At 39.2% G+C, this 22,945-nt stretch overlaps 1 protein-coding gene across 1 annotated transcript in view; it reads left to right on the top strand.

Annotated features, from left to right (window-relative positions):
• Itga4 (integrin subunit alpha 4) overlaps positions 1–22,945 on the top strand; it is a 68,347-nt gene that overhangs the window by 19,265 nt on the left and 26,137 nt on the right. Inside the window, exons 5-15 of the mRNA XM_050120612.1 lie at positions 836–903; positions 2,134–2,263; positions 3,490–3,575; positions 4,236–4,298; positions 4,386–4,523; positions 8,074–8,185; positions 10,048–10,142; positions 11,254–11,344; positions 11,921–11,966; positions 12,330–12,484; positions 14,981–15,135. Coding sequence (XP_049976569.1) covers positions 836–903; positions 2,134–2,263; positions 3,490–3,575; positions 4,236–4,298; positions 4,386–4,523; positions 8,074–8,185; positions 10,048–10,142; positions 11,254–11,344; positions 11,921–11,966; positions 12,330–12,484; positions 14,981–15,135 — 1,139 coding nt within the window. The remainder of the gene's footprint in view (positions 1–835; positions 904–2,133; positions 2,264–3,489; positions 3,576–4,235; positions 4,299–4,385; positions 4,524–8,073; positions 8,186–10,047; positions 10,143–11,253; positions 11,345–11,920; positions 11,967–12,329; positions 12,485–14,980; positions 15,136–22,945) is intronic.

Raw genomic sequence — 22,945 nt, 5'->3', positions numbered from 1 at the left:
AGGGAGGGGGAGGAGGGAGGGGGAGGAAGAAGGGAGGAGGGAGGAGGAGGAGGGAGGAGGAGGGGAGGAAGGAGGGGGGAGGAAGAAGGGAGAAGGAGGAGGGAGGAGGAGGGAGGGAGGAGGAGGGAGGGAGGAAGAGTGAAATCTGAAACCACCAAATGCTGAGAAGAAGAATGGCAAAGTGATTGGGGGTACGGGAGGTTGAAGAGTGTTGATCAGAGGACATCGAGTTACAGTTCTGTGGGGTGGATGGGTCTAGCATTGAGGGTTCTATTTAACGTTACAGCTTGTTGTGGGAGTTTGCCGAAATGGTAGATTGCCATTGCTTTCATAAACAGACAAAAAGTCACCATGAAGAAAGAGGTGTAGTAAGTTGCTTGAGTTCTACCATGTGAAGACACTGTTGGGCACCCCCAATATATATAGTGACTGGGAACTGGAAACCCGAAAGCCAGAAGTATTACCTCTTAGGACATGTGACAAAACCTTCCTCTGATGAAGCAGAGGGAAAAATGCCTTTAATTGTGATTCAGGATGATAATTTGTATCTTAATACAGGTGAGATGAATGGTGTAAATTATGATAATTACTATCATTTTCAAAAGTGAAGTGCAAAACACGGATCCTAAGAGTCATGTCTGTGAAGACCTCTGAGAAAAATAAATTATGGAGATGGATATCATTGCCATGAAAAGTAATCCTAAAAAAATTAGAAGACTGAGTTAGAAGGGTCTTAGATTCAAGACCAGCCTGGCTGCCCTCTAACTCTGTGTGTGTGTGTGTTTGTGTGTATGTGTATTCTCAATTCATCTAAATCAATATTTTATGCTTTTAGATTTTGTGAGAAAATTTGGAGAACATTTTGCATCGTGTCAAGTTGGAATATCTAGTTTTTACACCCAGGTAACAGCCCGATATTAGTTACAGGTACTGCACATGGGTAGCAGTGTAATTCTAGGGGTTCTCTAGACTCAAAATTGAGTAACAGTTGAGTAATATATCTTAAGCTGCAGACTGTTATCACCATATTTGTTCCATTTAATGTTCCATCTATAATTTTATAAAATTAACATGCAAATGACTGATAGTACAAGATCAACTAAAATCCACACTCAAATTATCACCTCCGTTAAGGACTTAATGGACACCTAAAGTAGCTAGTTATTTTGTTAATGTAAGAACTGAAAGCATCTACCCAAGTATATTGCTTTTTATTACAATTGAGGGTGAGGAAAATATTAGTCTGTGTTTCCTTAACATTGTGTTAGTAGTAAGGTTTAACAGCTTGATTGTACCCTTGAAAATCAGATATAATCCCAAACACTTGTTACCCAAAACTCTAAAGTATTATATATGAAGTCAGAGTTATATCTATCCCTCAGGTTAAATAATAAATGTTTCAGGTTCTCTCAAAAACCCATCACAATTTTATAAATGTTTTTTTAATCCTATGGAGATAATACAGCATTGTTTGGGTTGACTGTTCCTAGACATGTTAACACCTTTTACAAATGCTTATAACAATTCTTCTTTAGTTTATGGAAGTAATGATATTGAAAGTTCAAAATCACTTAGAAAATAAACTATATTTTAATTGGAATTGATTGCTATGGTTTGTTATACAATAGACAAGGACCTGCTTTCTCTCTCCCTCCTTCCTAGTTGTGATAAAATACGCCCTAAATTTCACAAGCCTTTTTATTATCTGGGCTGAAATTGTTAGGGACACTATTCAGTGACTTTTGCAAATTGAAATAAATTAAGCCCCCATTTCCTCTCTGGTATCACACGATTATCCTGGTAACGAACCCTAATGAATTACACAGAGATGATTGTCCTTCGCTGACCCACAGCGCCTTTGTCCCCAAAGCCTACTTTATAATGTCCCTTCCTACCTTTGGTAATTGAAACCCACTGAGAAGTGTCAAGAGAGTGGCAGAATTTCTCCTCTTAAATTCTGCTGTAGTGATTCTGGCTTTTGAACATCTGGTTTTAAATTAATAAAGCGTTTCCATTCCAGAGCTTCAGCGTAGAATTCATTTCCTAATGATTTTCCTAGAATGTTGTATATTTTCCAGAGGTTTGGGGTAGTGAGATCTAATTTTCAAATGATGATGAGGTTTTCTTTTACAGGATTTAATTGTGATGGGGGCCCCAGGATCATCTTACTGGACTGGTTCCGTTTTTGTCTACAATATAACTACAAACACGTACAAGGCATTTTTAGACCTTCAGAATCAAGTAAAATTTGGAAGTTACTTAGGTACTGTAAAAATTTGAGAACCTCAGATTGTTTGCGCCTTAGAAATTATATGTGCTATTCTAAGTATCCCGTCGTGCAGTAAGGTCAGACACTGTCTCGATTAAGCAGAGAGGCAATTATGTTTTCAATAATCCATATGTTATGCTGACGTAGGTGACTGCAGTCGTCACCACTATGATTTTATATAGGAACTGTTGAACGCTTACTGTAGCTGTCTGCCCCAGCCCTTCTTTTGAAGACAGTGTAGTCCTGGTTGTTTTGGAACTCTCAGAGATCTGCCTGCCTTTGCTGCCTGAGTGCTGGAATTACAAATTACAAATTAAAAACTTCTTGGGTCCCTAGGGAGTTTTTAAACCAACTCTGTATTAGTTCACTCATCTAAACATTTGTCTATGAATACATAATCATAAATTCTTAGACTGTCAATTGAAAACTGATGGGCCTTACAAAAGCATTCTAGATAAAGGAGAACATTAAGTATATATTCTAACAATTATTCTTTCACATTTTCCTTATCGACATTTATTTTTGTTTGGAAAGATTATCTTGGGTTGTTTCTCGGGGTTTAATCATCTTTATTGCCCTTTTCCTCTCTGTTGTTATTTCACAAAGCAAGAGTACCATACTTTATCCACCCATATTTCTACAACACAAATTTTATGGCATTGTTTCCCTTTACAATAAGACGCATGTGTTCTGCAGCTTCTTATAAAGCATAGGTTTGTTTAGCCCTTATGTGCTTGAAATGTGAACATCATGTGCTCAGAAAGGCCATTAATGAAACAAGTAGCATTTTTATCATTCCAACAGAATCTATATGACATTTCCTTACCTGTGATTGAAAAATATCTTGACTTTTTTTTTTTTTTGCAATGTCCACACAATAGAAAGATGAAATGTGTGACAATTATCACTCGCCAGCTTCAGCGTTTTGTATAAGTGGCGGTGCTGGAAGCTGGTTGCTCATATCAAAGGGAATAACCCACCAAGCGTCAGTGTTATATTCTCAATGCTGAGAGCTTGGCAATGCAAACCTTACAGTATCGTCTTTTATAACGTGTATGTTAAAATTGCTTTAAATGATGATTTTCAGTTAATAAAAGTTTCTTGAGGCTCTACCTAAAGTAATCACTTTGGGTTCAATTTTGTTTTCCTCTATGCAAAGAATTAGAAAAGCACATGTCTATGGTGAATGAAGTCTCATGTATTTCTCTCCTGTTACGAAGGCTATTCTGTTGGGGCTGGTCATTTTCGAAGTCCACACACGACTGAAGTCGTAGGAGGAGCTCCTCAACATGAGCAGATAGGAAAAGTGAGACTTTTTTTTTCTCTGTTTCTTCACAAAGTCTTGAATGGATTACATGAATCAGGCGTTAAAGGGAAACTGTAATCATTTTCATGAATATAAGATTACAACGATGAACAATGCATTGCATTGGTTGAATTTATGTAAAATATATTTATAGTCCTCAAAGAGATTGAACTGGAAACCTTTAGAGGAAATCGTGTAACTTAAGTTGGGCTTGGTTCTGAGTAAATTGCTTCTAAAGTATCTATAGCTGCACAGAGAATGCGGTATCTGGTTATTATTTAGTAAAAGGGAGTTGAGACAGGTATCACTGTATGACAAGACTAAAAAGAACAGATATTATCTAGGATAATTCCAGTTCCATATTTTTCTGCATTTCCATGTGGACACTGGCGCTGCATTTTTTGGTAAACCTTTTTCTGTGCTTTCTCTGTGGTACCCAAAAGTAAATTCCTCAGAGGAGAGTGTTGGAAATCAGGCTTACTAAGATAATATTTCATATCACTCTTAAAATTTTTAGCATTAATAATTTATTGAACATTTAATATTTTTATACTTGTCCAATTATTTATTATACATGAATTGATGTTTCAGTTAAACAAATTAGTTTTTTTTTGAGTCTGCTAAGGAAGTAAACGTTTTGAATTCTTCCCCCACGTGCAGGCATATATATTCAGCATTGATGAAAAGGAGCTGAGCATCATCCATGAAATGAAAGGTAAAAAGGTAAATATGTCTCTGCCTTTGGGGTCGCTGAGGGCTTCCGTGGATAACGCTGTCTTCTCATTGCGCATGTGCTCTGCTTTGGAACAGCTTGGCTCATACTTCGGAGCGTCTATCTGTGCGGTGGACCTCAACGCAGATGGCTTCTCAGATCTCCTTGTGGGGGCTCCCATGCAGAGCACCATCAGAGAGGAAGGGAGAGTATTCGTATACATGAACTCTGGCTTGGTATGTCTGAGCGTCTCCACCCTGGAAGACACAAATTATAATTCAGACTAAAACAGCTCTTCTTTCAGGGTTCCGAGACTACAGATTCTTTTTGAAATTTGTGTGTGTGTGTGTTTATGGGTGTACATAAGCACATGAATGATGTATGTGCATGCATTTCTATGCATGCCATGGTACATATGATGTGTGTGCATGCATCTCTATGCATGGCATGGTACATATGATGTGTGTGCATGCATCTCTGTGCATGCCATAGTACATATGATGTGTGTGCATGCATCTCTGTGCATGACATGGTACATACATCAATGTCCAAAGCAATCAGTCCCCTCCTACCTCATGTTTCTGGGACCCAGCTTAGGTCAAGAAATTTTCACAGGAAGCACTTTTATTTACTGAGCAATCTTGCCAGGTCAAAGGTAGTCTTAAGTTTTTTTTTGATGGACCAAAGTGAAAGTTCTACTGCCATCCTGACGTTCTGAAAACGGAACAGAGCACGACAGTGAGCAGCTGTTCCAGAAACAGGAGACTCAGCACAATGGAGTTTCTGTACACTGCTTGTGTGGGCTCACGCTGCTAATTGTAATTTCCTTTAGTTAATTTTGGCACAAATAAAATTTGGAAGCATGGTTTGTGTAGATATTTCAAAATAGATTTTTATGTTCTTCAATAATTACGGTCCTTAAATAATTTAGCAAATTGTAAAATGTTTGCTGTTAGGAATAAATGAAACAGTCAATGTTTTTAACGTCTGGACTTGCAAACAGGAATCAGGCGCGTTGATAAAATATTACTTCACAGTTCATGTGGGCTATATACTGAAAATAATCTGAGACTGGCATCATTTATTCTGAAGTGGATACATTGTTAAATTAGATCACTACTGACTATTGCTCAACTTTACGTCATGGGCATTGTTGGTAGTGGAAACAGGTGACTTGATCATTCTGCAGAGTTCTGGCTTTCTCTGGAAAGCCTTGTTTCTTGACGTTAAATCAAGCAAAGATTGGATACTTAGTGGCACCTTCTTTGTTCCTGTGGTTTGAAAATAAGATCAGGCTTCATGTACTGGGATGGAAGCGTGTCTACGTTCTAGATCTAGACTAGATTTGGGATGAGGATGGAAGCGTGTCTACTTTCTAGAGCTAGACTAGATTTGGGATGAGGATGGAAGCGTGTCTACGTTCTAGGATGGAAGCGTGCCTATGTCCTAAATCTAGACTAGATTTGGGGTGAGGATGGAAGCGTGTCTATGTCCTAAATCTAGACTAGATTTGGAGGGAGGACGGAAGCGTGTTTATGTTCTGAATCTAGATTAGAGCTGCACAGGCAGAGATTTCCTAGACGTTCTTTAAAATGTATTCTACTAAAGGCATAATATCGTCTGGACAGTGATCTTTTTGATAGCGCTTATTAGTGTTTATTAGATCCTTATTCAGCAAGTGTCTCTCATTTGTCCCCTGTGACAAATTCCTGGTAAGTTTCTCTTAACAAGGAATTTAAAAACAAATAGTTTGACAGTTAGAACCATCCAGAAAGTTAAGGACCATTCCCCCACAAAAATCATAGACCATCCCACCATGAGGACAGGCAAAAGAGTTGCTCAGAGATTAATAGAAGAGCCTTCCCACAAGGCTACCCTCTCCCCTTCCCTCTGGCTTACCCAGAATCACTGTTGCTGGGTGCTCGGATCAGTTTAGTAATTGCTTCCCATTTTAAAATCCTGCAGTGTGGATTTCTCTTCTTTTCTTCACATTTAATCTATTTGTAAACTCTCTGAAATGGCACTAGACACTAAGAAGCATAATATTTTCTTTACCTAGTTTGCTCTTGCCTGTGCTAACATGGAAGAGCAATCATCTGTTTGGTTTACCCTTTTTTTTTTTCTTTTCTATAACTCCTAGAAGTCCTAGACAGGCAGGCCCTCCAGAATTATTTTCAATGAACTGAAAGAAAGAAGGTTACTTAAATGGCTTGGGTTTTGACCTAATCTACTAAACAGCTCTCAAGGGTCCCCAGTGAATACTTGGTTGCCATTCTCAATGACTGTAGAATTCTTGAACAAGAGCAATCACCACTTTTCCTGAAATTCCTCTGAAACAGCATTGTCTTAAGGTGATACTCCATTTGTCTTCTCTGAAGCCCTGCCTCCCTTCCCTTTGTCATTTCCTAGGGAGCCCTGCCAGTGCATCCCCCACTTCTTGATTTAATCCCGTGTCATGTGGGTGGTAGTTATTGAATCTATAGAGATAAAATCCAAAGTTTTAATTTATTTTTTAAAAAGTGACTGTTAGTGAGAATCTCTAATGAAACATAGTATGAAAAACCAGCTGAAGATAATCCCAGCTGTGACCCCAGAACTTCGGGCCTGGGTGAAATGTTAGTCACGGAGGAGTCATTGGAAAACAGCATGACAAATGGGGGAGGGGTGATAAGTACAGGAAAAGGGGGCGCAATTTGCTTTGGGCCAAAAATATTTCAAGGAAGAAGTAGTATTTGAGTAAGACTCAAATAGGAATCTCCAATTATAAAGGAAACTGTGAAGGACTCTTGGCCAAGGGTAGACCGTGTGCTTGTGGGATGAAGAAGAATGTGCCTGGGAAGAGGATGCGGACTATGAGCGGCATGAGGAATTTGCTCCTAAAGCATGGCACTGAACTGATCAGAGATCATTGTTACAGCATCATGAACTCACCTCGTATGTAATTGCATATATCATATGTAACCACTAACGTTCAGCATTTGGGATACCAGTTGACCAATGCATTGCTGCTAGAATACATTTCCAGAGGCCATCTTAAGTGATGTCACTCTTTATTAAGAGGACCCCCAGGGCTTCTTATGGTTCACTTCAGAAAACAAATTTACCTTTTAATCAAATTGGTATAGACTGTAGGATAACAATTTGGCTTTTGTTCTCTTGTTGATTATATATACACCACTCATATATTAAGTGATTTGCTGATCACTTTTTCTGTATATCAAAACCATACCTTTTTTGCAGTAGCCTTGCATGGATACTTTATGAAGTTTCTCTCTCTCTCTTTTTTTTTTTTTAACTCTACCTTATTGGAATTCCTTCCTTGCTTCAGTTAGAATTATTTTTCTCTCTTCTCATTAGTGTGGAGCAATTTGTACTTCTGAGTCATACGCATGCTTGTGGTAAGCCCTCCTTGTAGCTGTGGCTCCTAGAGGAAACAGCTTTTTATAAACACGCTTCCAAGACCCCCTTCACCTGCTCGCTCTGCACAGTGCATTGTCTTTAGCAAGAGCTCAATAAATACTTGTTCAATTGAATTATCAAAATGATTTATTGGATTTTTCAAAGCTAGGGATCACGAGCTAGCAATTTTCTATGTCCTTTGAGCTCTAATCATTCTATTATATTTGTTGACTTAATAAATATTTATTGAATTGAACTGAGATATATGTTCTAAAGCTCAATTCGTGGTTTGATGCATTAGAAAAATCCATATCCAATTATAGCAGTAAATCATGTGTAAAGTTGTCAGGGAGTTGTATATGACACCTTCCTTCTCTCTCTACCTAGGGAGCTGTAATGAATGAGATGGAAACAGTACTCATTGGGAATGACAAATATTCTGCAAGATTTGGGGAATCTATAGCAAATCTTGGCGACCTTGACAATGATGGCTTTGAAGGTAAAAATCTCTAATTAAAATCTCTAATTTTGGACTTGATTTCCACATTTAAAATTGTTCAGGGAAGAGAACATGATAATAGTTCTGTGACGTTTGCCTGCTGAAAATGAGGCCAGACGGTCTGCTCTCTTGTTTTCTATACTGTTGGGTCAGTTGTCACTGCCAGTAATTAATCTTGACCATGGTTGCCATGGTTGGTAGAGAGTGGTATTCCAAACATCTTGTTGATTCTAAAGATACTCATTGCTGATTATAGGCGGCATAATTCTTTACGCATCTCTAAAAATTACATCTATCAAATTGTGATATGCACCATTTTTCTATTTTAAGAAGGAGGATGGTGGTTTTAGAAAGAAAATATTAAGGGTATGTATCACTGGACAATAACATTTAGCTACCCGTACAGTTCAGAAACTGACCAAACATAACTGAATCTGTTTCCAAGCCTGAAGCACATTCCGGTGACCCCTGCAGTAACACCTTGCCTGGGCACTGCATTGCTATAGGACTTGAAAGAGTCCCAGAGAGAGTTCCAGACATTGTTGAGGGGTTTTTGTGAGAATCAGGGCAGTGGTTATCCACCAGTAGATTCTGAAGCATTTCCATGGTAAAATAAATGGCACTCTCTTAACATGCATGCTGCTCCAGACATCAGCCTTGGTATAGAAACACCTGCCCCATGAGCAGCCTCTGTCAGTCTAGCATTGGGAGTTATCTTATTTGATAAAACTGCACATCGATGACGAATATGTGTAAGAGGAGAGTGTGAAATTTCCCAGAGTGCAGTAATTTCTGACATTTTAGCATCTAAGATCTTGATATTTATTTTTATGGCTTATTATTCTGTCCTCTTGATACTATCACGATAATTAAAATAATTGTATCCTCTTGATATTATAATTGATAATTAAAATGAGGTTTATATTAAACAGCAGTCAAAATTACAACCGTGGTTATGACAACATTTCCAGACAATAATAGTGGTGCCATGAAAACAAACTGTCATATGCTTTGGATTTCAGTTAAAATAATTAAAACCATTGCACAATTAGTAGATAAATTAATATACCTACATAGACTCGTGCGGCATAGCAATGAAGTGACCTCGCAGCTATGGGATGCTATTTTTCTTCTTCATGATACATGTATTTACATCACTTAAACAACAAGGTTCACCGGCATGTCTGGTACTCTTGTGGTTTTACACATTAGATCATCATTTCTTTCTTCCAGTGTCATAATCCAATATGGATCACAATAAATTCTTTATTTTTCAAAACAAGGCATTTTCTGAAATCCTGTTTGTATGTATGACTGTATATCCCCAGTATATACCACTGGAAGAAGAATAGACTCAGAAGTCATTTTAAAGGCACGGAAAAGTCTAGAAGCTCAAAACTAAGGTTCTTGTGGTCATATAATATCATACTATAACCTGCTAGATGCTGTTCTATGTAAGGATGTATCGTGTCCTTTCTTACTAAGCATGCATCTTGCTGTTATCTCATTCTGTGGTTGAGGAAGCCAAGACACACGTTAAACACTGGGGGGTCCGTGGAATAGCAGGGCGCAGCAGCAGAGCTGAGATGGCACCCAGAGGTATGCCTGGAGCCCCTGTAAGCTTTACCATGGTGAAAAGTGTCCTTCAAATCCACCCACTTTCTTATTTTCCATGAATTATCCTGAACTTTATGATATTAGTGTGTTTTTTTTTTCTTTTTTTCCTGGAAGAGTGGTTGAGCTTCTATGTAAGAGGGAGTTTTTATATTATGTCACGTGCCTTTAGGGTCATGAAGGCAAGTTTTCAAAGATCATTCTTGGTATCAAGAATTTCTAAATTTTTTACTGTTTAAATCCAACAGATATTGCTATTGGGGCTCCACAAGAAGACGATTTGCGAGGTGCTATCTACATTTACAATGGCCGAGCAGATGGGATCTCATCCACCTACTCACAGGTAAGACAGGCCTTCCAAAGAGGCATTAATTATTAACATACCCCCCTCACCATGTGGCTCTTAATGTGGTAATGCTTTTCTCTTTCAAATACTACACATTTTATTTCACTATATAATATTGGTAAATGATCCTGTTTTAACTAACTCTCAGAACAATTTTCTCTAAGCCATTTATTCCCATAGAGTTCTAGTTGACTCATATTCTTGCCCTTAGCCTAGTACTCAAGTCTGTGTGTGTGTGTGAGATGTCTATGTTTTGTTAAGGCGATGGCCATGCTTTTGTAAGTTTGCCTATTTGGACAGCAGCTGTTCTTTCTTGCAGCTAAAGCTTCATGCTTCGCAGAGCTAGGCCATGGTTCTTTCAGTGTACAGTAGTCAAACTGATAGCACCTCAACACAATTTTATGACAACCCTCTCACTTCTCTAACTTGAAAACTCAGAGCATCTCAGTGCATAAAAAGACAGACATTCAAATTCTGGGAAGAAAAGACTTTCCAAAGACTCACTAGCTCTATAGGCAAATGGACCTCCATATTTAACAGAGAAGTTAGGTATGCGTCGCATGAAAGATAGTGAGTTTTTCTCACTGTGAACAGAAACCATGCGTTTCTGATTCAGCGTCCAGACATGAAGTGAAATGGATGGAGCAGAGTGAGGGCAGGGGTGTTCTTCAATGTTAGGAAGCAGTCTTCCCAAACCAGCAGACTTTCGTCATAAAACTAAATAGTAGGAACTGGTAAATAGTAATAGACATCTTATTTTCCAAGTAATTTGTTTATTTATTTATATTGATTAAGGAAGCAAACACAGAACTTGAAAAAAATCCTAAGACAGGGAATAGGAATTGTTTTGGAAAAACTAAAAATTGTACTGTGAAATGTTGCCTTTATCACAACATAAATTTTTAGTAATAAAATAGATTTCATCTCTATTTAAGTGTAGGAAATGTTGCCTCTTTTAAAGAGTTTGCTTTATCTAGAATGCATTTTGTGAGTTACTGTCTTCGAGAAAGCCTCAGAAGATCCATTACTTAAGTAAGCTGATGTCTTGTAAATATTAGCTATTCAATAACTACTTCCTGTCAAAATTACCCACTCTTTTTTTCCCCAGAGAATCGAAGGACTTCAAATCAGTGAATCATTAAGGATGTTTGGACAGTCTATCTCAGGACAAATTGATGCAGACAACAATGGATATGTCGGTGAGTAGAGACTGTGTCCAGTTTCTGGACCAAAGCAAGCTCCTTTGTGGATGCTGCTTTATTGTGAACATGGAAAACCAATGTGTAGGGCTTCGGGTCACTTTTAATTGTGTTCCTAAATGTTCAAGCTTTGGAGCTGGACCTGAAATGATTAAGGGATTTATCAGTTTTATACTGCTAGTGACTGGATAGAAGAACCTTTGTTCTTGAGAAGGAAGTACCTAAGAAATCAGTCAAACATGATGAAAAGAACAGAGAAATCTGTTTTAAAAGACACGAGAGGAGCCTTCTGTATGGATATTTCTCAACGCATCAGATGTCGTTTGGTAGTGATGCCACAAGTCCCTAGCATGCAGCTTCTTTGCTTTCTTGTGAAAGGATCACTACTATTTCTGAGTGAATATATTCTGGGGGAATGGATCTGAGGATGCTATCTTGTCTTTTCCAGTAAATTTTCTGTAAATGATGTTTTGATACAGGCAGAAGGTGATATGCAGCTAAGTATTTGTGGCTGCAAGGTAATTCCCTTTAACTAATAGTGATCATTAATCTTTGCTGGTTATTTTCCCCCTCCAGATGTAGCGGTTGGTGCTTTTCGGTCTGATTCTGCAGTGTTGCTAAGGTGAGGTGGATGTGCGTGAAACTTGCTTACTGATGGTCTGGCCTAATTGTAGATAGTGGGGGGCAAGTTTCAAAAGCAGTGGCCTTGCTGATGCTCCTTTAGGTATGCTCGAGGTTTATTATTAAATTTTGGGGGCATTTTTCTTACCTTGTCTAGATTTAATTAAACAGACATCTGATAAAATCAATGCTTTTATACACTTAAATGAAAACTCTTGATCTTTACACAAACTATAACCAAGCATGTATGCACATACTACTGTGTAAGCATTTAAATGGCATTGATTGGTTGTTGGGAAAGTAATTATTGTCTTAAGGTAAAATGATTCTCTAATTGATATTAGTAATTTCATTGCCTTCTTAGGACAAGGCCCGTAGTGATTGTGGAAGCATCCTTAAGTCATCCCGAGTCAATAAACAGAACGATATTTGACTGCACTGAAAATGGACTTCCCTCTGTGTGCATGGATCTGACACTCTGTTTCTCATACAAGGGCAAAGCAGTCCCGAGCTACATCGGTAAGGGTGTGCCACCAAAGTAACACGGAGCTCATTCCTCAATCTGGGAGTGAATTATGTTTGTTTGTTTGCCATGGGTGGTTGACAGTTCCTTGACAGAGAATAAATAATCTTTGGATTTATACCTCTTGCCCATCCTTTTTTCGGTCCTCAAGTCGTTCGAATCAGTAAGTGGGGCACATAGAAGGTTTGGCACTGACGTTAAAAGGTAGTGCCAGGGGCTTCACTTGCTGCTTTCGTTTAAGTTGAGCCCTCTGTGCTTAACCTGGGAAGTCTTCAGGATCAAAAGAGCACATCGCAGCTCTTCTGCTTGAACAAGGCTCCTTTCAAATGTTTTTATTGCTGTTACTGCTCTTCTGACAGTGATGGAGATGAACTGAGGGCCTTGAGGACACTGTGCAGGTGCTGCACTACCGAGTTACATCCTCGGCTCTGCTGAGCTCGTAAAACTTGGAGCTAGTGTAGGTAGGAGGGAGTTATTTTTTAAATATATGCTGTCATATTTGGATAAAGAAGCTTAGCTGGAGAACAGACCTGAATTTTGATTATATATAATTTATACTTATTTTATAATATAAGTTAGTATATATAATATGTGCCTCCATCAGCTCTGAGAATTGTGCCCTTTTTTATATAAAGGGATCTCTTAATTGTCTGCCATAGAGAATATAGCATTGATGTGGATCATCCAAGATGATAATTAATCCAAACTCTTAACACATGCACATGCATGCACACACAATATTAGAATAGCTACTAATAAAAGTGGTCCACAGTAATTCATTTATATACCTGGAATGATCATAATTTGACTATTAGTAATTGAAAAATTGATTGTGCAGTAACCTTATAGGCTGCTATTATATGAAGATCACAGAGGCTGTCAAATACTCATTGAGCCAGACTCTGTATGTACAATAGAGGGTTCAGGCTGAACAAGTTCGTCATGCAAAGGGCAGAGTGAACGCAGCATCTGCACCTTATGAGACACATTTTTAATAATGCTCTTGAAGAGCCCTGGCCAGAGCTGAAGTAATAAGGAGACGGGCAAACCCTCCTCTGGTTGTTGGCAGCTGGGGAGTGTGACCCCAGAGTGAATTCCACATTAGCATAGACAAGCTGGCGGATTATCTGAAAGATACACATGGATGGACATGGCCGCCTCCTTGCTCTTCCAGCTCCATGGCACTGGATGGTTTTTCATCATGTCTGAAGGCAAACTATAAAACTCATGAATAGTCACAGTGTTCTTGTAAAACATATTTTATAATTGTCGTCAAATGAGTCCTTGTTGAGAAAAAGTGCTCTTCCTCTTGATGGGAAAAGGTTTTTATTTCCCTCTTTTGCATTACCTTTGCTTGCACCAGGTGACGCATTTAATGATAGATCCCTCAGTTGTAGCTCTCGCTTGCTCTTTAGGTTATTGAATTACAGTTATTGAAATTTTGAAGTCAATTGATTTGGGATTTATTTTCTAATTAAATGACAGTTAACGGATTGATTTGGAAAGAAATGTAAGAGTAATGCAGGTCTTACGCTCATGTTGCCTTGAGATGAGAGGGTAAAATACCTTCAGAAATGGAAGTTGATCTAAAAATATAAATGAATGCTTCATGTAGAATTTCACTTACACATCCTTACTCCTGTGCAGTGAGGGCAAATCAGTGGAGGGCTATGCTCCACTCCCTTTGTAGAGGACTTGCTTAGATTCTGGAAATGGGCCTCACTTCCTTGCTAGAATCTGTATTGATGATTTTACGGCACTTCTAATCCTACATTTTTTTCCATCTCATCTGAGGATCTTATTTTTCAGCTAAATATTTAGTATGTCAGATTTGAAACCAGCCCTTCAAACCACTAGGATAGTCGAGAGAAAGTTCCTGTACTTTTGCTTCTGCACAGATGAACTCTAGAGGGTCAGACTATGAGCGGCAGAATCCTAGAGGATGAGAAATTGGGATTGGACTGAAAGGAAAGTAATCGCTTCCTATAAAGCGGTAGCTTATGACCTGTACTTTCATTTTATATGGGAAAATTAAAAATATCAAGCGTATAAAAAAAAAGCAGAAATAAGTGAACCCTGCTGCATTTCAAGTTAGCCTTGCAATCACACAAGATGGATTCACCCCTGAGCAATGGTGGAGCTCAGAGCTCTATCTGTAATTCTGTTACCAGGTGCTATGTAGACAAACGTGACCAAAGGCTTGTATTATTAGTAATGATTTTGACAGTAGGTTTTTCATATTCTTACATGTGAAAGGCTTCAGCAAGTAAGTAAAGATGTTCATAATGAAAACTTGTAAAAATATTAATAAATCATTTTTTATTTTATTAAAAACAGTTTTGAAGGTGTATTTTTATTTTCTTAATATCAATTTAACTGTGTAAAAATAATCTAATGAAGGAACTTGAGGTGTTTCCAGTATGGCATGTAACTGTTACCATCCCAGCGCCTCGAGCAGGTATGCTAACCACGGTTCTTCCCTGTTTGTGCAGTTTTGTTTTACAACGTGAGCTTGGATGTGCACAGAAAGGCAGAGACGCCATCAAGATTTTACTTCTTCTCTAACGGAACTTCAGACATGATCACAGGAAGCGTGTGGGTTTCGAGCCGTGGAGAGAAGTGTAGGACACACCAGGCATTCATGCGGGTAAGGAAAGCTTACTATGAAATACCGATATCCATACTGTCCACGCGGTAGTAACTTACTATATGACGTGTGTTTATGGACTGTTAGCTTCCTGTGCCCGTTAACACATCAGGCACAGGAGGATGGAGAGTCCACTTCCTGATGTATCTTTGTCTCTGCCTGTGTCCTTGCATCCAGAGACTTGCCTTTCCCTTTCAGTAGCTTTTTCCCAGCCCTCCCTGACCCACCTGCTTGCGAACATTCGTGGGTCATTCTGCTGAGCCTCAGCTCTTCTCTATAGTGTGTTTGGGGCGGCATGTCAGTTTGTTTTCCGTGACCCCAGTTAGGGAGAAGGCAGCATGAATGCACCTGGATTCTTCGCTTCTGCTCCAGCTTTATTGGGGTGCCAGTGGGAGCTTTACAGTTGCAGTATGGCGGGGCTCATCTGTGGATCAGTGTGACAGCTCTCACCACGGCTTGGGAGATATTTCTGCCAGAGCACAGTGAATTTCATGCTTCTTTTATTAAAACACTCATTCCCAAACCGAGCATCAAGCTCCTCACATTGGTTAAATTTTAGCATATGAAGCTGTGCCAGTTTTTTTTTTTCCCCCATTAGGGAACCATGTACTTCATCAGAAAATCTATTGTCACAAGAAAACCAAACTATTCCTAAGAGCCCTTTTTGGGATCTGAAATAGTAACCCCAGCTTGGGACATAATTTTCCCTCAGAAGCTTTTTCCAGGAATAGACAAACATGTATCGGTACTGGTACACCGTGCTGTACGGAGAGCACGAATCCCCAAGCCGTGTCCCCATCCTTCCCAGGGTTTGCTGCGTTAGAATAAAGCTACGGACAGCCAGACACAGAGGACGATATTAATGCAGCCATCGGTGGTGTGGTGGGGATCCGGAGGCTCTTTCGTTTTCTTCCTTCACAGGTGTGTTGTGTCTTACATTAGTCAGTGACAGAGCTGGTGAGGCCATTTTCAGTGCGACGTGAGGACCAGCATTAGAGGTGCTCAAGGAAACAGGTTGTGTTTAAGTTGTAAAAATAGCAACAAATGGAGCTGGTTTGTTTAGCCCTGTTCCCTGGCATGATTCCTACGAATAAGGGATCGTCCAAATTGCACATTTTCTTCCGAACACATTTGGAGTAGTTATACTTTACCAGAGGTTTCTGTGCTCTGTTGTACGTGTCCTTGCAGAGTTGCCATGGCTTTTGTGATAATAGGGTACACTGTTGACTTTGGGCTTTATCATGAATGTTTTATTGCTTATTATTATTTTATTATTTTCACAAGGCTGGAAGCAACGACAGTCTCCTAGGCAGATTCTCCAGCACTTACCTGCATCCCAAGCCCTATACTGCAGTGATCTGCCTGGCTCTTCTGTCCCCTAAAGATATCTAATATCAGAAATGCACACATTTGACTAGAATCCCTTAGAAGGAGATGTGCTGATACTTCTTGACATTGTATTCAGAGGGCTGGAAATGTGACTCAGCTTGTTGATCTCCCAAAAGACACGAGTTTATTTCCCAGTATACATATTAGTTAGTTTATGATTGCCTGGGACTAGTTCCAGGGGCTTTGACCTTTTCTGGTCTCCCACACATCTCTCTCTCTCTCTCTCTCTCTCTCTCTCTCTCTCTCTCTCTCTCTCTCTCTCTCTCTCTCTGTCTCATGCACACACATCTGTCGCACACATTGTATACACACAAATCAATAAAAGTAAATGTTTAGAATAGTGTACTCATGTCCAGGACACTCAGCATTCAGATACCAATTAAACTAAGTTTACTCATTCACTATGTTCTCTAAGTGATTATTAAATACATTGTATCATATTCCATTTGAGACGTTTACACATTATCAGCGAATGACAAATAACAAGAACACTACCTTCACATAGTTTCTAGGCTAGTGGTAAGAGGCAAAAGCATACTGAAAAAGAAATCTTGAGTGTTTTAGAAGATTATACAGATAAGGCAAAATATATTAAGAAGGAACAGACTACAGGAAAGAGCTGCGTGCTGGGTAGGGAGGTGGGAAGTAAACAGGGTACAATATAAGTGAGAACAGAGCTCACTCAGGAGGTAACGTCTGAGAAAAGACTTTGAAAGGAGCAAGGATGTGGACCACAAATGCAAGGCAGTGGCTCCCAACTTCGGTGCGTAACAGCAACACCTATAGGACTTCTCAGATACTACATGCTGTGTGGGTGTGCAGAAGACAGGAAGATTTGCCATTCTCCCAAGTTCCTGGGTGATACCAGTGCCGCTGGCTTGGGCACCCAGAATCTCAGGTCTAGGGATAGAAGGTTCTGGGAGCTAGGTAAAATGCTCCAGGACAGGTCTAGGAGTAGAAGGTTCTGGGAGCTTAGGTAAAAATGCTTTAGGACAAGAAGGTGGCAGGTTATTTTAAGGGACAATGGAGAGGTGAGGTCGACAAAGAAATGGGCAGTAGGGATGGGGGGAGCACTTGCAAGGTGGCCCTGATGGGATCTGTGGGTTTTCCTGAGGGAGATGAAGATCCGTTGTAGAAGTCTGAGTGTGCATGGGTTCGGTGTGACAGCACCCTAGCTGCTGTGCAGAGGGTTTTGGTGGATAATAGGTTACAAGCATTGACATAACTGCTCTCACTGAGGTCAGATGAGGTTTCCATCAGAGGCAGAGGTGACAGATGGGTTGAGAGGTGTTTGAAGACAGTCTGTGCTGTTCACTGACAGATCCTACATTAGACACTTGAAAAGGAGGTTCACAAAGATGTCTACAGTTACCTTGTTAGCCCAAGGAACTAGCTACACCATTTTTTTATTAATTCAGATAAAATACTGCACAAGAAACAACGTTTTCTTGGAATATTCTTGTGTTCAGTTGTCAACTTGCTGAGATAAAACACGTTTACCTTGTCAAATTACTATTCGTTAACCATTGGTGCAAACTAATCTATCCTGGGAGACAGGCAAGAGCAATACCTGTCATTGTCAATCATACCCTGAGGCCCCGGGCTTCAGTGCCTTCCCAGTAACACATTCTAATAAAACCTTAAACACACCTGCCTGCCTATGGAGATGATTGTGTTAGCTTTATGCCGCCATGATGAAATACCTGAGATAGATCAAATTATAGGAAGAAAAACTTATTTTGGCTTCATTGCATGGTTGTCCAGCTCCGTTGTTTGTGAGCCTAGGATGAAACAGAACATGTTGGGGAAGAGGGGTGTGAATTGCTTACCATGTGAGGATCTATGAGACACAGCCTCTTCCCAACCAGGAAGCAGGCCTGGGAGGAAGGGCCTGGAAACAGGATAGGCCCAGCACCCACTCCTTTGAATTTAGGCCCATCTGCTCAGTTGCCAGGATCTTCCCATAGCCCTTCAACATAGGTAGCCATAAAAAGAATTACCCTGTTGATGAGATCAGAGTCCCAGGACCCAATTTCATCCAGACATACCTCCTCTGTACTTTGCCACACTAGAGACCAAACCCAACAAATGGGCCTTGGAGGGACATGTCAGATCTGAACCATAATACCTTAAGCCCTGATATTTCTGAAACCTTGGTTTTTAAATGAAGCTAGCTTATTTTGTCACATAAGTCTTTTAGATAACTTCTAAGCTTCATCTTCTCACCATAACGATTGTTTCAAAATGATTAGTGTTTTGTTTGTATTATTATCTGTCACAATTGCTTACAGTTTTGAGCAACATATGTACATAGCTTAATGAACTGTTATTTGCAAAGAAGCTAGTTTTTAAGCACAGAAGACTATCAGCTGGTCCATATATCATAATTCATTTCTGCTCCAAGATTGAGTGCCAGAAATCTGTGTAACTACAGTGAGACTGTCATGCTAGTTACAGATTGAGTCTCCTAACTCAAGTTGGCCAGTCATACAGAGATGTATGAAAGAGAAAGAATACAGACTTTGACTAATTTTAAGTATGAGTTATTTTGCATTCTTATGGGTGCTATGTTATGAAAATTCACATAAAATCTGTCATAGAATTTTATTATTTTAACATAGTAGCATTGTCAGTTCAAGTACAATAAACTTTTAAGCAAGTTTCACAAATCCTCACTCTCCTAAATCCTTACTCTGTCACTTTAAGACATTTTTAATGTTTGATTTCGCTTCTGTCTTTAGGTGGAGCTGATGAAGTTAAACAAGTGTGATTTTCTTACAAAAGCACATGCACATTCTTATAGTATGAGAAAGCATAATTAATAGCTAATTAGGATAATGAAAGTAATATACACCAGATGTAGAGAAGACCTCATGGAGAATTAGTATGAATTAGATAACGTGATTCGGGCAAAGCAAGCTTGTCGAGAAGAGTTCAAACAGTGGACACGTTGAGGGACATTCAGTGACTGTCTAGTTCCTATGCCCAGGGAATAATTTAATCAAGTTCCCTATTGTCATATACAGGGCTTCAAGCTGTTTCATTTTTGCAAGTGGATAACTAGGGATTTGGGTTTTGATTTGCAGCATTCTGATATGGTCAAGGTTTCCTGTTGATATGATCATTTGCCAAGTAATTTAATAAAGACCATCTGGAGATAAAAGAATAAAAAAGTAGTCGGGTATCTTGAACACTTAGCCCAGTCTCCAGGTCTTTCAGGTGCCATTGATACTATAAATCTAATAGTTGCTACGCCATTTTCTATATAATGTTCTTTGAGTGACAATAGGCTCACTTTCTTATGTCTGCAAATGTTTCTTGGCATTTATTAAGCTAAATTTTAGCATTTGATTGGCTGACTTACTTGGCTACATTTAAAGTAATAGATATGTAATATTTTAAAATCTAAGTGTTTTGCATATATTATGCTATCTAACCACCCCAGCGCTATGCAGACATCACCGCCATCATCATTGCCATTGTCATATTCAGATAGCATAACAAAACATAAATAACCTGGCCTCGGTTATATCAGTAGTAAAGGACCTGTTACATGGCCTCTAGGTTCTTATCTTCCTGAAGTAAATAATTCAGTTGAGTGTGGAGACACATTAAGTAGAAGTTTATTTAATAAAGTAAAGCAAGGTTTTCACTCCAGAGAGAGACTGAAGAAAGCTCCCTGATGTGGGAGTGATTTCTTACTAATAAAGAAACTGCCTAGGCCCATTTGATAGGCCAACCCTTAGGCAGGTGGAGAAAACAGAACAGGATGCTGGGAGAAAGAAGCTGAGTCAGGAGTCGCCATGATTCTCCCACTCCAGACAGACGCAGGTTAAGATCTTCTCTGGTAAGCCACCTCGTGGGCTACACATTATTAGAAATGGATTAGATCGATATGTAAGAGCTAGCCAATAAGAAACTGAAACTATCCTGGCCAGGCAGTGTTTAAAAGAATACAGTTTCCTTGTAATTATTTCAGGGCATAAGTAAGCCATGCGGGTAGCCGGGTGCCGGGGACGCAGCCCTGCCGTTCCCTCAACAGCTCCCTCAAAGGACGGCTAACTGCACAGATCTTTAAAGATGCTTTTATGAATCTTTAAGGCATGGGTGCTATTCAAGGGTAAAGGGGGGTAACTTTTCCCATCACAAGTCATGGTGGGCCAGATTGCTTTCCAGAATATCTTTTCCCATGATCCTCTAAAAGCCCATATTAGAGATCAAAACCATGATATAAATGACATCATTATGAATCCAAGGTCTTTTCAAGATAAAGACCCTTCATTACTTCACACATGTAGGAAAATGTCCTGGATTTCTAGTTCTCATACAGTGGTATCAACTTATCTCTATCCCCAGGGACATTTATGTAAGGGGCGCTCTATTGTCAGTAGACATAGCCACCAAGACTCAGCTGTCAATCTTACATCTAATCCCTGTTTCAGACAGATTAAGAATCTCAGGACTGTCAGTTAACACTTTTTTTTAATTGAAGCTTTATCATGAAACTGTGGCTATGTTTTTGCTTACCTTTTCTGCCACAAACAGGAGTTCTACCTCTCCTCCTCACCTAAGAGACCCAAGATTTGGACACTAATTTCCTACCTTTAGACCAGATATTTTTTAATCATAATATATGAGTATCCATAATGTAAATGAAACAGTTGGATCCTTTCTGTTTATAATTGTGGAAATGACAATGAATACATGCAGTCCTTTATGTAGTATGTGCCGCCTTTGTAAATTTATTAAATTGACTTTATCGTGTGAACAGTACAGCAGTAATATTAAAAATAGGTCTTATCCTATCCATTAAATACTACTGATTGCTAGCTCATGAAAATCAAGCCATTTAATTTGCTTTTAGGAAATGAACGCTGAGCCATGCTCCAATAGTGAAAGGACCATATATAAAACCTGGACCACTGATGTGACTCAGTAGGAGAATTATGAGTCTGCTCTTAGGAACTCAGATAAAAGGCTTTAGTGTAGGTTTACGTGGGAAGACAAGGAAGCTGCGTAAGAATGTATACGGAGCAGATGAAGTTTTCAGTGAGTGATATATGTTGTTGACACGGGCACGCCCATGCCAAGGACCCAGGGCTTCAGACTCCTGGAAATGGCAAAGACTTCTTTATGTGGGTCAGACTTGGAACTGGTCCAAGGGCAAATGTTGATGGTATGTGCACATATGAGTATTTTTGTGGAATTGACTGGTGTGTATCAAAACTAGCAACAGCAACTTCTTCCTTATTGATGTTCCCGTCCAGAAACTTCTGTCTTTTAGAGACCTCTTACAGAGACTAGATGTGTACTGAGGTTCCCAGTTATTGTGTGGTTGGCCCTATGCCAGCAGCATGCACAGACCTCCGACACAGCTTTTCTGTGTGTCTGTGCTTTCTTCATTCCTTCACTGTACATATTATGTCTCTCCTTGGGGCTACTCAAGGATATGGCAGGAAAAAAATCTGTCTGTCCTAGGTGCAAATAATTGAGTTCTTGAATGGCCTAGGAAGAATTTGCTGGATGCACTCCTTAAAATGCAACTCATAAATTGATAAGGACATAGGAAGTTTGCATCCATCTGAGCTTAATGTTTAAATGGTTCATAGGATGGACACTAAAATTTGTGCTTGGTTCTTCAAATTATTTTCTAGCTATAGTAACAATTCTATGCCAAGGAAAATGAAGACTGCATGGATTTTCTACATGGTCCTGATGCTTGTGGGCTTTATTTGTTGATCAAAACAAGCTCTCTCAGATTCTGAGATTGTTCTTATTTTACCTTTTGTTGTGCTTAACATGCTTGTGTGTATTGGGTTTAACATGTCTTATTCCGTATAATGCTCAGTTGACTTCTGTTATAAATGCTCATGGATTGCTTTGTTCATGAGATCACAGTAGCCTCTCCAGACTTCAGATACTCCATTTCTGTCTAGTGAGTCTTGAGCAACTGACACCAGAATTTGTATCTTGCCTCAATCCCATGCATGTGTTTTCAATTCCAGAACAACTTTTGAATCTATTGTGGTGCTGATTTCAATGAATCCCGAATGCTTTCAGGTTATTTCCACTTGATTATATTATTTCATTTATACATATGCCAGGTAATAAATTTGATAATAAGATGACATAATCTTAAGATTATGTCTATTATTAACTATTAAATTATTATTAAGTAAATAATCAAATGCAAATACAACAAAACATTCAAAGTTCATGAGAAATGTTTCTAAAAGAGATAAAACTAATAGATGTCTGTAGAAATTAAGATTAAAATATAAGCAATGACAATATGTTGAAATGAACCCATGAGCTGTGTCATTGGGGACGTAGGAAAATGAATGCTAACCTAATCATTCACAAGTGCTATCATTCACATAGTAATACGAGTAGACACAAGAAGTGTTAGGTATAGATCAGG

The sequence above is a fragment of the Alexandromys fortis genome, unplaced genomic scaffold, assembly GCF_014885135.2.
Source record: "Alexandromys fortis isolate MF-2015 unplaced genomic scaffold, M_Fortis_MF-2015_v1.1 scaffold_8_1_9099942, whole genome shotgun sequence".
NCBI classification, from domain to species: Eukaryota; Metazoa; Chordata; class Mammalia; order Rodentia; family Cricetidae; genus Alexandromys; species Alexandromys fortis.
This window is presented reverse-complemented; position numbering and strand designations above follow the sequence as displayed.